General features: G+C 33.4%; 1 protein-coding gene across 1 annotated transcript; it reads left to right on the top strand.

Moving 5' to 3' along the window:
* The first annotated feature begins 2,663 nt into the window (after window positions 1-2,663).
* On the top strand, window positions 2,664-5,422 carry LOC108200625 (zinc finger protein WIP2). The gene is made up of 2 exons (XM_017368843.2): window positions 2,664-3,301; window positions 4,779-5,422. Exons 1-2 carry the CDS (start codon window positions 2,804-2,806, stop codon window positions 5,220-5,222), a joined length of 942 nt encoding a protein of 313 aa, XP_017224332.1. The 5' UTR covers window positions 2,664-2,803; the 3' UTR covers window positions 5,223-5,422.
* Window positions 5,423-11,375: the final 5,953 nt, after the last annotated feature.

The following is an 11,375-nucleotide window of genomic DNA, read 5'->3' as shown; positions in this document are numbered from 1 at the left end:
TGTCAAAGTATAAAAAGCCTTCAAAGATTTTTTATCAAATCAATGTGGGACTTGAGGTTTCCTTTTCAATTTTCCACTACCAAGGAAGCAACTTTGGATCATCACAACTCATCCATTCCTTAGTCGTTTTGAGTGAATAAACATGCATTGAAAAACTCTCTCGGAGGAGAACATAATCCAAACTAACCCGCCACGAACACGTAGCCGAGCCTCACTCAAATTGATGCTCAAAATGACAATATTCCAACATAAGATATATATTTTTCGGAGGCAAAAGAGTCTAACAAAATATATATGATTCACATGCATGTTGTACCCCCTGCGGTGAAGAAAGAAGAATAAAACCAGCTACCTCGCCGGGAAAATATTAAATAGACAAACAAGTCACAATTTTGACCAGCAAAGAAAAACCTAAAAGGGAAAAATAGGTGAAAGGGACAGTAGATAAGTTTAGACACAGTGAACACGCCAGCAAATGCAGTCAGGGTGAAACACTACTTATTGCTTCAACCATCAAGCTGACCAACACATTTGCATGACTATATTTATAATATTTGTATACTTATTTGCGTGACCAATATAGTATATAGATATAACTTACAATTGCAGCATCATGGTTCCTCTCTGTTTCGTGAGACAACCTGCAACTTCATTTCTGACCCTCTCTATGTCTTTTTCATACTTTATTAGCTTTTTCAACTGGTTATGAGTTGAAAAATTTCCTGAGATTGGCGAGAAATTGAAATATGAGTAATAAAGTACTACAGCTAGGCATGCTCCGCTTCTGGAGATGTTTGTAAATTGTTAAGCAAATGACAAGTACTACTTTTATACCTTGTTTCATTGTTATCATCATATACATACAACTTACACCGGTGAGAACTTATAAACATCTGTATGGCTACCTGAGGGTTGATCAATTTCCGGCATTTATGAAGACGTAACTCAAAAGTTAGAATTTTGGAGCAGAACCCTAAACCATTAGCCTTTTCTTCAGTATTAAATAGAATTCTGCACTAAAAAAAATCGTATTCATGTATTATATTTTGAAATTATTTTTGAACACACACAAAAAAAACATGTATTTAAATTTAGATCTTAAAAATTTATTTAAAATTTAGAATTCTGCAGCAAAACCTTGATAGTCTTAAGGTTCCATTCTTTCTTGACCAACGAATAACTTAAATATATAGATATAGGACCTCGATATAGGACTTGTGAGGGCATATATAGGTGGAGACTTGTGAAGACTTCGTGAAATCAAGGTGCCGTCTAGCATGAGTTTTGAGATTGATCAGTTAATTAAACCGGAGTGGATTGAGGGGAGAAGGGTGATATCGTACTAAAGGCGTTAGATGTTATAGAAAAGTTTTTTGTTGTTTATATTTGATTTATTTTATTGTTTTTCTATGTAACGCTTGTGTTAATAAACTGTACAAAAATATAATACCGTAGAGATCGGAAGATTTTCTTTCATATATGAAAATCTTTCATATAGTCAAAGGGCATGTTGAAATGTCGCAGGAAAATAATTTAGATAAAAAATTTGATCGAAAAAACACTCAAAAAAATCTCAAAATTAAGAAGAAAATGAGAATTTCGTTTTTCAAAAAACTCTAGGGACTAATTACCAAAGATCATGCAAAGATGATCTGAAAAATTAGTTGATAAAACTTTAATGACCGAAAAGAAAACTACATGAAAGACACAAGGATGAAAAAAAAATGGAGAGAAAAAAAGGAGGGGAAAAAGAATAAGCACAAAAATTTATGTCAGGCACCGAAACAAAATCATCAAAATGACACAATTATAGATTAACGAAAAAAAATCATTTTATACAATCAAAAAGCCATTAAGACACTTCCCTGAAACAAACACAATAACTAAAATTGAATATGCAAAAAGACTATAATACAATTTTTTTGTAAAAAGAAAATATTCTTAAATATCGACTAAATTTTGTATTAATATGGTTTAACTAATATATAATATCAAGATAAATGTACGCTTTATTTATTTGAATTTTAAAACATGGTACAAATTTTGTAGACGTTATTTCATAAATTAAATTGTTTGTGTTTTGAAAATTAAAATAAATAATTTTGTTGAAAATATAACTATATTGGGGGATAATCTTTAAATTACAAAATCATGTGCAATATGAAAGGCTACGTGTTAGTATATTGAAATGTTTGTAACCGGTAGTGATGTTCCACTCAAGACTAAAAAAAAATAATTTAATAAAGAGTATAGATGGTACATATGTATATAATTAAAGATTTCATTTTTGGCACATGAAATTTTATATACATATGTACCATCTATACTCTTTAAATAAAGACTTTCTTTTAGTCTGCACATGAGATTTTCTATACAAAATATCAATGGAATATTGATATGAGATTTTTGGCACGTGAGATTTTCTATATAAAATCAATGAAAAATTGATGTGTATTTTATAAAAGGACCGTATGCAGAACGAAAAGAAAGAAATGAATTATTGAAATAACCCTAATTTATTCCTCGTGCTCATGAAATCCTCGCAGATCTGTAGCATACACAGAGACAGGTCTTGTTGCAATTGTAGAAATAGTGCATTCATTATTTTTTGTCGTGTAACATGCAATTTGTGGGGCTGTTTATTTATCAAGTTTCTCACTCTCATAACCAGTCCTTCCTGTTCCTTCTCCATGTAATCCTGTTTATTTGTGCATCTTGCATTATTGAAGCTAGCTAATATTATCCCAAACACTTTAAACCATCTCCTTAAACATATGTCCAAACACCTCTAAAATCTCATACCATGGCAGAACCATACTCAAATTTCTTCACTGGAGGATGGTACAACTTTGTCCCTCTCCAACAACACTATTCTCAGCCACAAAATCAATCTTTTCCTCCTCCTCATTCGCCGCCTCTTTCGGAGAAAGAAGCTCTTCCTCTACTTAACAAATTGACAAGAAATAACCAAGAGCCCTCCTCCTCCTCCTCCTCATGTTTTTCTATAGATGTTGGACAAAATAATGATGGTCACTTGTCAAGTGCTAGTGATAGAGTTGATGAAAGTATGAATGTAACCCTAAACATTGGGCTTCCAAGCCCTAGTTTTAGTAGTACTCATTTGGAACCAACAAGTGAGGAGAAAAGTGAGGGAGGAGTTGATGTGCTTTTAGGGTTACCCTTGAACAGATTAAACAAGGGCCAATATTGGATTCCTAATCCAAGTCAGATTCTCATTGGTCCGAATCAGTTTTCGTGTCCAGTTTGCTGCAAGAACTTTAACAGATACAACAATCTACAGGTAATGTCTGTGTGTGTGTGTGTGTGTTCAACTTTACTGGATTCATTTCTTCTCAATTCCATGTTCTAATCTTCTCAAAGAGGTTTCTACTTTTCATTTACTTCAATTACTCTACAGGAGTTTGTTGATCTCCAAAAACTTTTCTAAAAGTTAATCATGTAGTTATCTTTCTGTGTACTAGATCTGTTAATTAAGTTTGAGTACAACACTATATCACCATATATAGCAGTTGATGATCATATCTTTTATATCATATAACTCCTCTGAAAAAACTTGGTAAATTAAAGAGTCATGAAGTCTAAAGTTTCTTATTTTAATTAATCCATTTGTCTCTCTTTGTATAAAGTACAAAAACAAATTACAGTTTTTCACTTCTATACACAATTATTTATTAATGTATAATTTATCATTCTACTATGGACTGGTTTACTTTTTAGATTGTTAAAAAGTACAAATATCAAATCAGGTTTCTACTATGAAAAAGTTCATGCAGGCATAGAGCAATTTACAGGGGATTAATTTCCTTGGATCTTACTTCACTTTATAAATAATAACAAAAGACAAATTTGATTAAGGACTTACTTTTTAATACTTTATACAAGATATTACTCTACATTAGCAGTGTCTTAACTGGCTGTTTACATAGTTTCTTGAAGTTTGTGACAAATATACTGCTAAGATTTTGTGTAAGTGGGTATATAGATCTCTTACTACAGACAAACTGACCTTCCTGCACCATTTCACTGATTCAGATAATGGTAATCAACAAACATAATCTGATAAAGTTCACTAAGTATATGACCATACAGATCAAAAAGTAGTAATTGCACAATCCTGTAGACTGAAGATAACTGTTGTTTTATCTCAGAAGTAGATCACAATCACTACTTCCCATGATTTTAACAAAGAAAATCTTCTTCTACATTGACTAGTATAGATCAGATGAAATTTAATATGTTTGTTCAGTCATTACTCTTAGTCTGAGTCCTTTGACTGAAACCTTTTATTTGTTTATTTTGTCCTGTACTTATCATTCAGCATAGATTTATCATTTATATGAATTGACAGAGATTATTAATCTACCTCTATGATTTTTGTTCACGGATATTATTATAAAATTAGTCATGATGATGAAGTCCATGTCATTATTACAAGGTTATGATGATGCATGACTGTTGGTACTTGCAACATTAATATCAACTTGAACAGTACTATAAGTTAAATTATATGAACATGAATTTTCAGATATGACCTAATTGTTTCTTTGGAACTGCAATTTAGAGATATTTGTACTACACAGAAATGAAATGTTTTTTTTTTTTTTGACAATTTAGACTTATACGTACGCCTTACAAATGAGTATATGTTCTAATATATACTTCTCGGGCCGAGCGAGAGTCGAACTGAGGACTCTGGACAACAGAGGATAAACCCACCACTTCTTTATTTTCTGAAATTTAATTAATGTTGTTTTTAGATGCATATGTGGGGGCATGGATCTCAATACAGAAAAGGGCCAGATTCTTTAAAGGGAACTCAACCAACTGCAATGCTTAGACTGCCTTGTTATTGCTGTGCACCTGGATGCAAGCACCATATTGACAATCCAAGATCAAGACCACTGAAAGATTTCAGAACTCTCCAAACACATTACAAAAGAAAACATGGAATCAAGCCCTTCATGTGCCGTAAATGTAGCAAGGCATTTGCAGTGAAAGGCGACTGGAGAACTCATGAGAAGAATTGTGGGAAGATTTGGTACTGCTTCTGCGGTTCTGATTTCAAGCACAAAAGATCTCTGAAGGATCATATTAAGGCCTTTGGCCGTGGCCACGGCGCTGTTGGGATTGACTGCCTTGATGAAGAGGATGAAGCTGTATCTGATAACGAGATTGAACAAGACGGTGAATCATCTGTGTGATAGACTATCCCATATCTGGCCTAGATGCTCAAAGTTTCTTGGGAAATTATTGAGTCTGCGGAAAATATGCCATATATAACAGCCCGGATGCTTATATTTTCTTGCTAATTTCTTTTAAATGGACAGCACTGTGTTTTTAAAATTTTGATGTTTAAGTATGGTCCAGATATATTGATCAACAAAGATTCTTGTGTCTTCTATTCAGGTTTTTAACATTTCAAGTTCCACTACTATCAAGGTCTTGAAACTCTTTGCATAACTGCATCTGCATGCATACGTGCCTACAAAACTAGTTCCTCTACAATATTATACCAGAAACACAATATGAAACTGATACAAACAAAACAGTTGGTTTATGATTCAGGTTTGTGTACGTCATGTATTGTATTTGATAATTTAGTGATCCTTATATAGATTAATAGAGGAGCAGTCAAATTCATGTTGAGGAATTCTTTTCAGGCTTATTGGTGAAGTGAGTGGGGAGCCGAGAAAAAATAACTGTTGTTAATTACACCTCCGCGATTATCATTTCTCGTTCATGCCAAGTTCTCCCATTTGTCAAAGTTTCGGGTGCACTGTTTTAAACGTTAGTCACATTTTTCCAAAATTTTATACGAAATTCTAAGGAGCATCGGATGGGGAATGAGAACCGGGAATGATAATGAATGGTATGAGAATTGGTATCCCAAGGATGTCGGAAAATATGGGTTTTTAATCTCATATTAGCAAGTCAGATTTTGAGTATTATGACTAAGGGATGTGTGACATACGATGATTCGAAGATACTCCCTTAATAATGAAAATTATTATTTACACTGGAATTGGCTCAAATATTATGGTATTAATTAATCTGATTTTATTTCAGATTATTTACGGAATATAATAATTTGCAAGTTTTAATCTGATTCTGTTTCAGATTATTTACGAAATAGTGTGGTTTGCAAGTTTTACACCAATTTCATAATTAATGTTATTTATTTATAGAAAAGAGTAGCGCATGGATTGGATGGTTGCTTGGCATGATGCTCAGTTGAGTGCTTAGAAGCGGAAGCATAAGAACACTCTTGTTGGTTTGATGCTTCTCTGTGATATGATTAAGGATATGACTCTTAAACTCGGGTTCTAGAAACCCAAACTCCCACACGTAACGAAGATTCTCCAAAATCTGAGTAAGCATGGTTGGAATGGCAGTTTAATGCTTCTAATTAATGTAATGTAATGTATGTTTGTTGCAATGAAAACTAGTATTTTATTTTTGTGCACATGACTAGATCATTGACAAAAAGATGTTAATTAACATCCCATATACTCCCTCCGTCCCTATTTATCTGTCCATTTTGGAAGTAAAAACTTGTCCCTATTTATCTGTCCATTTATATAACCAAAGCAAAAATTTTCATTTAATAACCTGAAGAGTCTTTGACTTTGTTCTTCTAGCTATAAATATCATGACTATTATTCACTGATTCATCAAATTTGTATTGGATAATGGAGTAATCCCACTAGTATTATCCTACAATTAAGGCATTACATAGGGTATTGATGGAAGTTTCTTATCAAACTTAAATTTTTTTAATATGCGTGAAAATATTAAAAGTGGACAGATAAATAAGGACGGAGGGAGTAATATTAGAACATAAATGCATGTTTACATACTCTCAAACTACAAGAAATGATGCAAATATCCATTATTAGAAACAACTGTCTTGTAATGCAACAAAAGTTGATACAAAAGATGTAACATAGTTCATGAAAGGGCATACAAAAAAATTTTATTGTTCATAGCTTCCAAACTAGCTTTTGCTGGCTCTAAATTCTCTTTTCTTCTTATCCAACTCCAAGTTCCTAAGGCCTGTTACAGTTACATTATTTCTTGTTGGGAACTGCAAAGGCTCATACCAAGTGAAGATGGTCCATATAATATCCTGAATCATTTATTTAGACAATACATAATTTATATGTATTTTAATGAGTATTATTTTTCTCATATATTTATTTTAGTATTTTAGTGAAATATTGATTTGCCTTGACGACAAGGGTCCCATGAATATTTAATTATGAGAGGGGATGAGTTTTCCTTAATGTTCTAAACGAATAAAGCCTACTAACATTATACAGACTTGAGAGAAGATCTCTTTCAAAACCTTCTCGATATAGGACAAATAGAATTGTCCAATCCAAGCAACAAGTTGAAGTTGGTTTCATTATCTCTTCAATGTGGTATAGTACAACTTCTTTATTGAATAAAAAAACTCCCAACCGAGAAAAGAGCAAGTATAAGAATATATAGCAAGAGTCGAGACAATGTTTAACAAAAATTTGCTGATTTGGCCATGCATCTCTTGTGAATCCCCAGGCGCCTTGCTAGCGCTCCTAAAGCGCCTTGCTAGCGCCCCTGGAATTTCTTTCTTTCTTATCTTGTTTTTGTACCACATCGATAAGAATATATCAACGCCTTGCTAGCGCCTTTGGAGCGCCTTGCTAGCGCCCATAAGCCAGCAGCGCCTTCCTAACTGGAATTTATTACCTTGTATTTGTACCACATTGATGACAATACATTATATTGTCATGAATATCCGCGATGACTTAGTTTCTAATTTAATAAAGTATAAGCCAAGGCAGGCGCCGTCCCGTCACCAGTTTAAATGTTATTTTCTTTAAACCAATTTCTTTTTACCAAATCGAGGAGTCAAAGGAAAGTCACTCCTTTCCTTATATATATACACAACCCATGGTGACTTACGAAAATTAGGAAGCATATCTGCTAAATTTGGTACGTCTACTTATTTATTCCTAATTTGTGATTTATTTTTATAGTTTTGTTAGTTTAGTTATTAGGTTAGTCATAATTAGAGAATTAATATAAGGTGTGACTTATAATAATAAACAAATGTGTGAACATTTTAGGGAACGAAGTTATAGGACTTGAGAACTTTGTGCACTGTAAGTATATACTGTACCCTTCACTGTTGATATTTTATGATTTTGGCGAATATTTTATCGATGATTTTCTGATGAGAAATGAGTATTCTTACATTGTTTGTGTGAAGTGTGATGCTTTCTTTAGGAAGTAAAGCTAAACCAATTGTTTAGCTGGCCGGTATCCCCATCAGTCGAACGTGTGAACTTGTGAACGTGTTTGAATACTCATACTCATCTTGATGTGTGAAATATTTTGATGACTCTGATGAAACATTGATTTGGGTCATTAAGTTTTTTGAATAAAACTCAGTTGAACCGTAAGTATATGCTTACTGAACTTTTGAGCTCATCCATTTTTATGTACTAATTTTACAGGGAAGAATTCTGGAGAAGGATATTTCAGGCAAGGGAAAAAGTGTGACGAACTTAAAGGCTACACTTGGTTGGATTTGCAAGTAGAAGTTTAGTAGAAGTGTTATGTAATCGACAAAAGTATTTTAAATGTGTATTTCGTATTAGACTTGTGTCTTGGACGTTTAGAAGAGCGATGTAAGACTTCTGATGTAAGGTAAAATATGCCTTTAAGTTATATTAAATTTGAGATTATGAAGATATATATCGGTGTGTTTAGTAGAATGACATCCCCGGTCGGGTTACTGAGGTCATCTCGGGCCGGGGGCGTCACAGTCTAGCATTTGAAGGCTGAGATATGTTGAACACCCCTCCTTGACTCCTCTTAGTTGGTGGGTGGAATGTTGGTTCAGTATTTGGTCCATCATTGAGGGTCTGCAACACTTCCTTCTTCAATATTATATTTCCTAATTTTTTGGGTTCTTGTTTTTAGCACCTTCTCATAACCATTAGCTTTGTCATGTGCCTGTTACAGTTGAATAATTATCTTGCATTAAAGGTAATATAGTGAATACTTAACTTAGATATATAGTATAATGATAAAAGCATACCCTAACTGGACAAGTCCTCAAGTTATGTGAGTACTCTGAAGACTTTTGCAGATAGAAAGAGTTGTCCCAATTCAAATTTAGGGTTCTCCATCTCAATTTTCTCATCAAAAAATGGCCACCTATCTCATCCTCATCAGTGGAGCTTTTTGCAATCGTTTCTTCCTCTGAATCAGCATAATGTGTTGAGTCGGTAAAATATTCAACATTTGCCCCTATCTCTATATTATTCCCTGTAATTATCCCAATCTTTTTCTTCCCTTTACCTTTAACAAAAGCTGAAGTAGCACCCTTATCTGCACCAACAACATTTTTACCCTTGTGTGCAGCATACTTCTTTTTTCCACCCCTATTTTTACCCTTGTGTGCAGCATACTTCTTTTTTCCACCCCTATCTGCACCTGAGTAGCACCCTTATCTTTTGTTTTACCCTTTTCTGCACCAGCTTTGGTTTTTACTCCCTGCTGCTTATGATTGGTTATAATTTCATCAGTGATGTCCATATTTGATGAGTTTGAATGAAAAGAGCTATCACTTTCTAAACTAGCAACAACATAGTCCTCGTCTTTAGAGTCACTAGTTCCCCACCACCTGTCTACACTTCCACCCTCATTTATTCCGGGACTTGCAACATTCTCCTGCTCTCTCTCAAATTCCCTTTCATTATTATTAATTATCCACATTTTCTCAGTTTGGATCCTATGAAGGATTAAATTCTTGAGTCTCCACCCCCCACAAGGTTCACTCATTAATGGTTGAATTGTAACAACATAGACATACACCACCCTAAGGGTACATCTTTATTAATGTCTAAACTTCATAAACCTCTAACCCTATCATCCTTAGGAAACTTGTAGTTGTAAATATGAGCCCCAAATGTATCACATTCGTTTAGCATATTTCCTAACTCTAAAATACTCATCTAAGGCAAGAAATAAGGAATGTTTTGATATGAAATTATATGAGAATGATATTTAATATTTTCTTAAAAAATATATGCAGATTTGCTAAATGTCATGACAACAAATAAAGTATGCGCACTGTGGAACCTACCATATATATGCAATCAGTTTGAAAATTATTACAAATTTACTCTAAATTGGATTCAAATTTCAAATAAATTAAAAATGTACGATGATGTGTGAAATTTAAGTTTTTATCAAAAATTTATTAAATATGTATATATGTTTGCTTAGAATACATTGTTAGAAAAAAAATTAACAGTGAAAATCACAGCAACAATGTATAGAGCAGTTATATTATATAAGCAAGAACAGGCCAACAAAATCACAACTATATAGCATGCACGAAGATCATATACACAATTAATCAACGACTGATAAATAACGAGAAAAGACACCTTACATCGTCGCTCAAAAAAGAGCACTGAACAGCTAAGTCACCTAGCCCTTCGACCGTCGCTCCAAAAAGAGCACTGGACAGCTGAGTCACTTAGCCCTTCGATGAAGACCAGGCTGTTCTTGAAGTGATTATTGCCCCACTCCGCTGTGATGAGTGTCGCAATATCGCTCCCAGGATAAAACAGCACAGACCGTACCGCTCACAGACACGGAAACGATCAACAACGACTATCACCTCAATTCGCCCAAAAAATCTATGCAACTCATATACGTTTGCAAGATCGGCACTTAGAAATCCTACTTAGAAAATTCTCAATTTGCAAATTTATGCTACTAATTCACGTTTGCAAGATAGGCAATTAGAGAATTCTCCCTTAAAAAATTCTCAAGTGTTCCTCTCTTTATATAGGGAGTCTGATTATTTAAAATAATCCCTACTCAATATATTAAAATTTAATAATAAAATAATCAATATAAATAAATAAACTTGTAAAAGATATAGAAGTTTTTACTAGCACTAGACCACACAAGCATTCCACTTGTATCAGTAGTTGTAAACACACTAATACAAGATGCTATATAAACTCCATAATTTTCTTTTACAAAATCAATGTGGGACTAAATCCACATAACCCATTTCAACTGAGCAACTTTGCCTCAATATATTTATGGATTTCACTAAGAAAATATCTTAGATCCAAATATGAAAGTTTAAGTCCTCGTAGCAAGGAACAACCTCCAACTATTAGTTTCCGGAATTTACATCAAGAACATATATAAAATATGACTCAAACTTTCCATTTTCTAACAATCATATATGTTGGACTGAATTCATTGAAAGTAATTGGCAAGTCTTCTTCTTTCAACATTCAATTACATAACAAGTAAAAGTAGTTATCATTTAAAAACAA

The sequence above is a fragment of the Daucus carota genome, chromosome 9 (assembly GCF_001625215.2).
Source record: "Daucus carota subsp. sativus chromosome 9, DH1 v3.0, whole genome shotgun sequence".
Taxonomy (NCBI): Eukaryota; Viridiplantae; Streptophyta; class Magnoliopsida; order Apiales; family Apiaceae; genus Daucus; species Daucus carota.
This window is presented reverse-complemented; position numbering and strand designations above follow the sequence as displayed.

Excerpts from the sequence above, each read along its gene's own strand:
- LOC108200625 (XM_017368843.2), top strand. The coding sequence starts at position 2,804 with ATGGCAGAACCATACTCAAATTTCTTCACTGGAGGATGGTACAACTTT. Across the intron at positions 3,302-4,778 it reads ACAGATACAACAATCTACAG|ATGCATATGTGGGGGCATGG; the intron begins GTAATGTCTGTG and ends TGTTGTTTTTAG.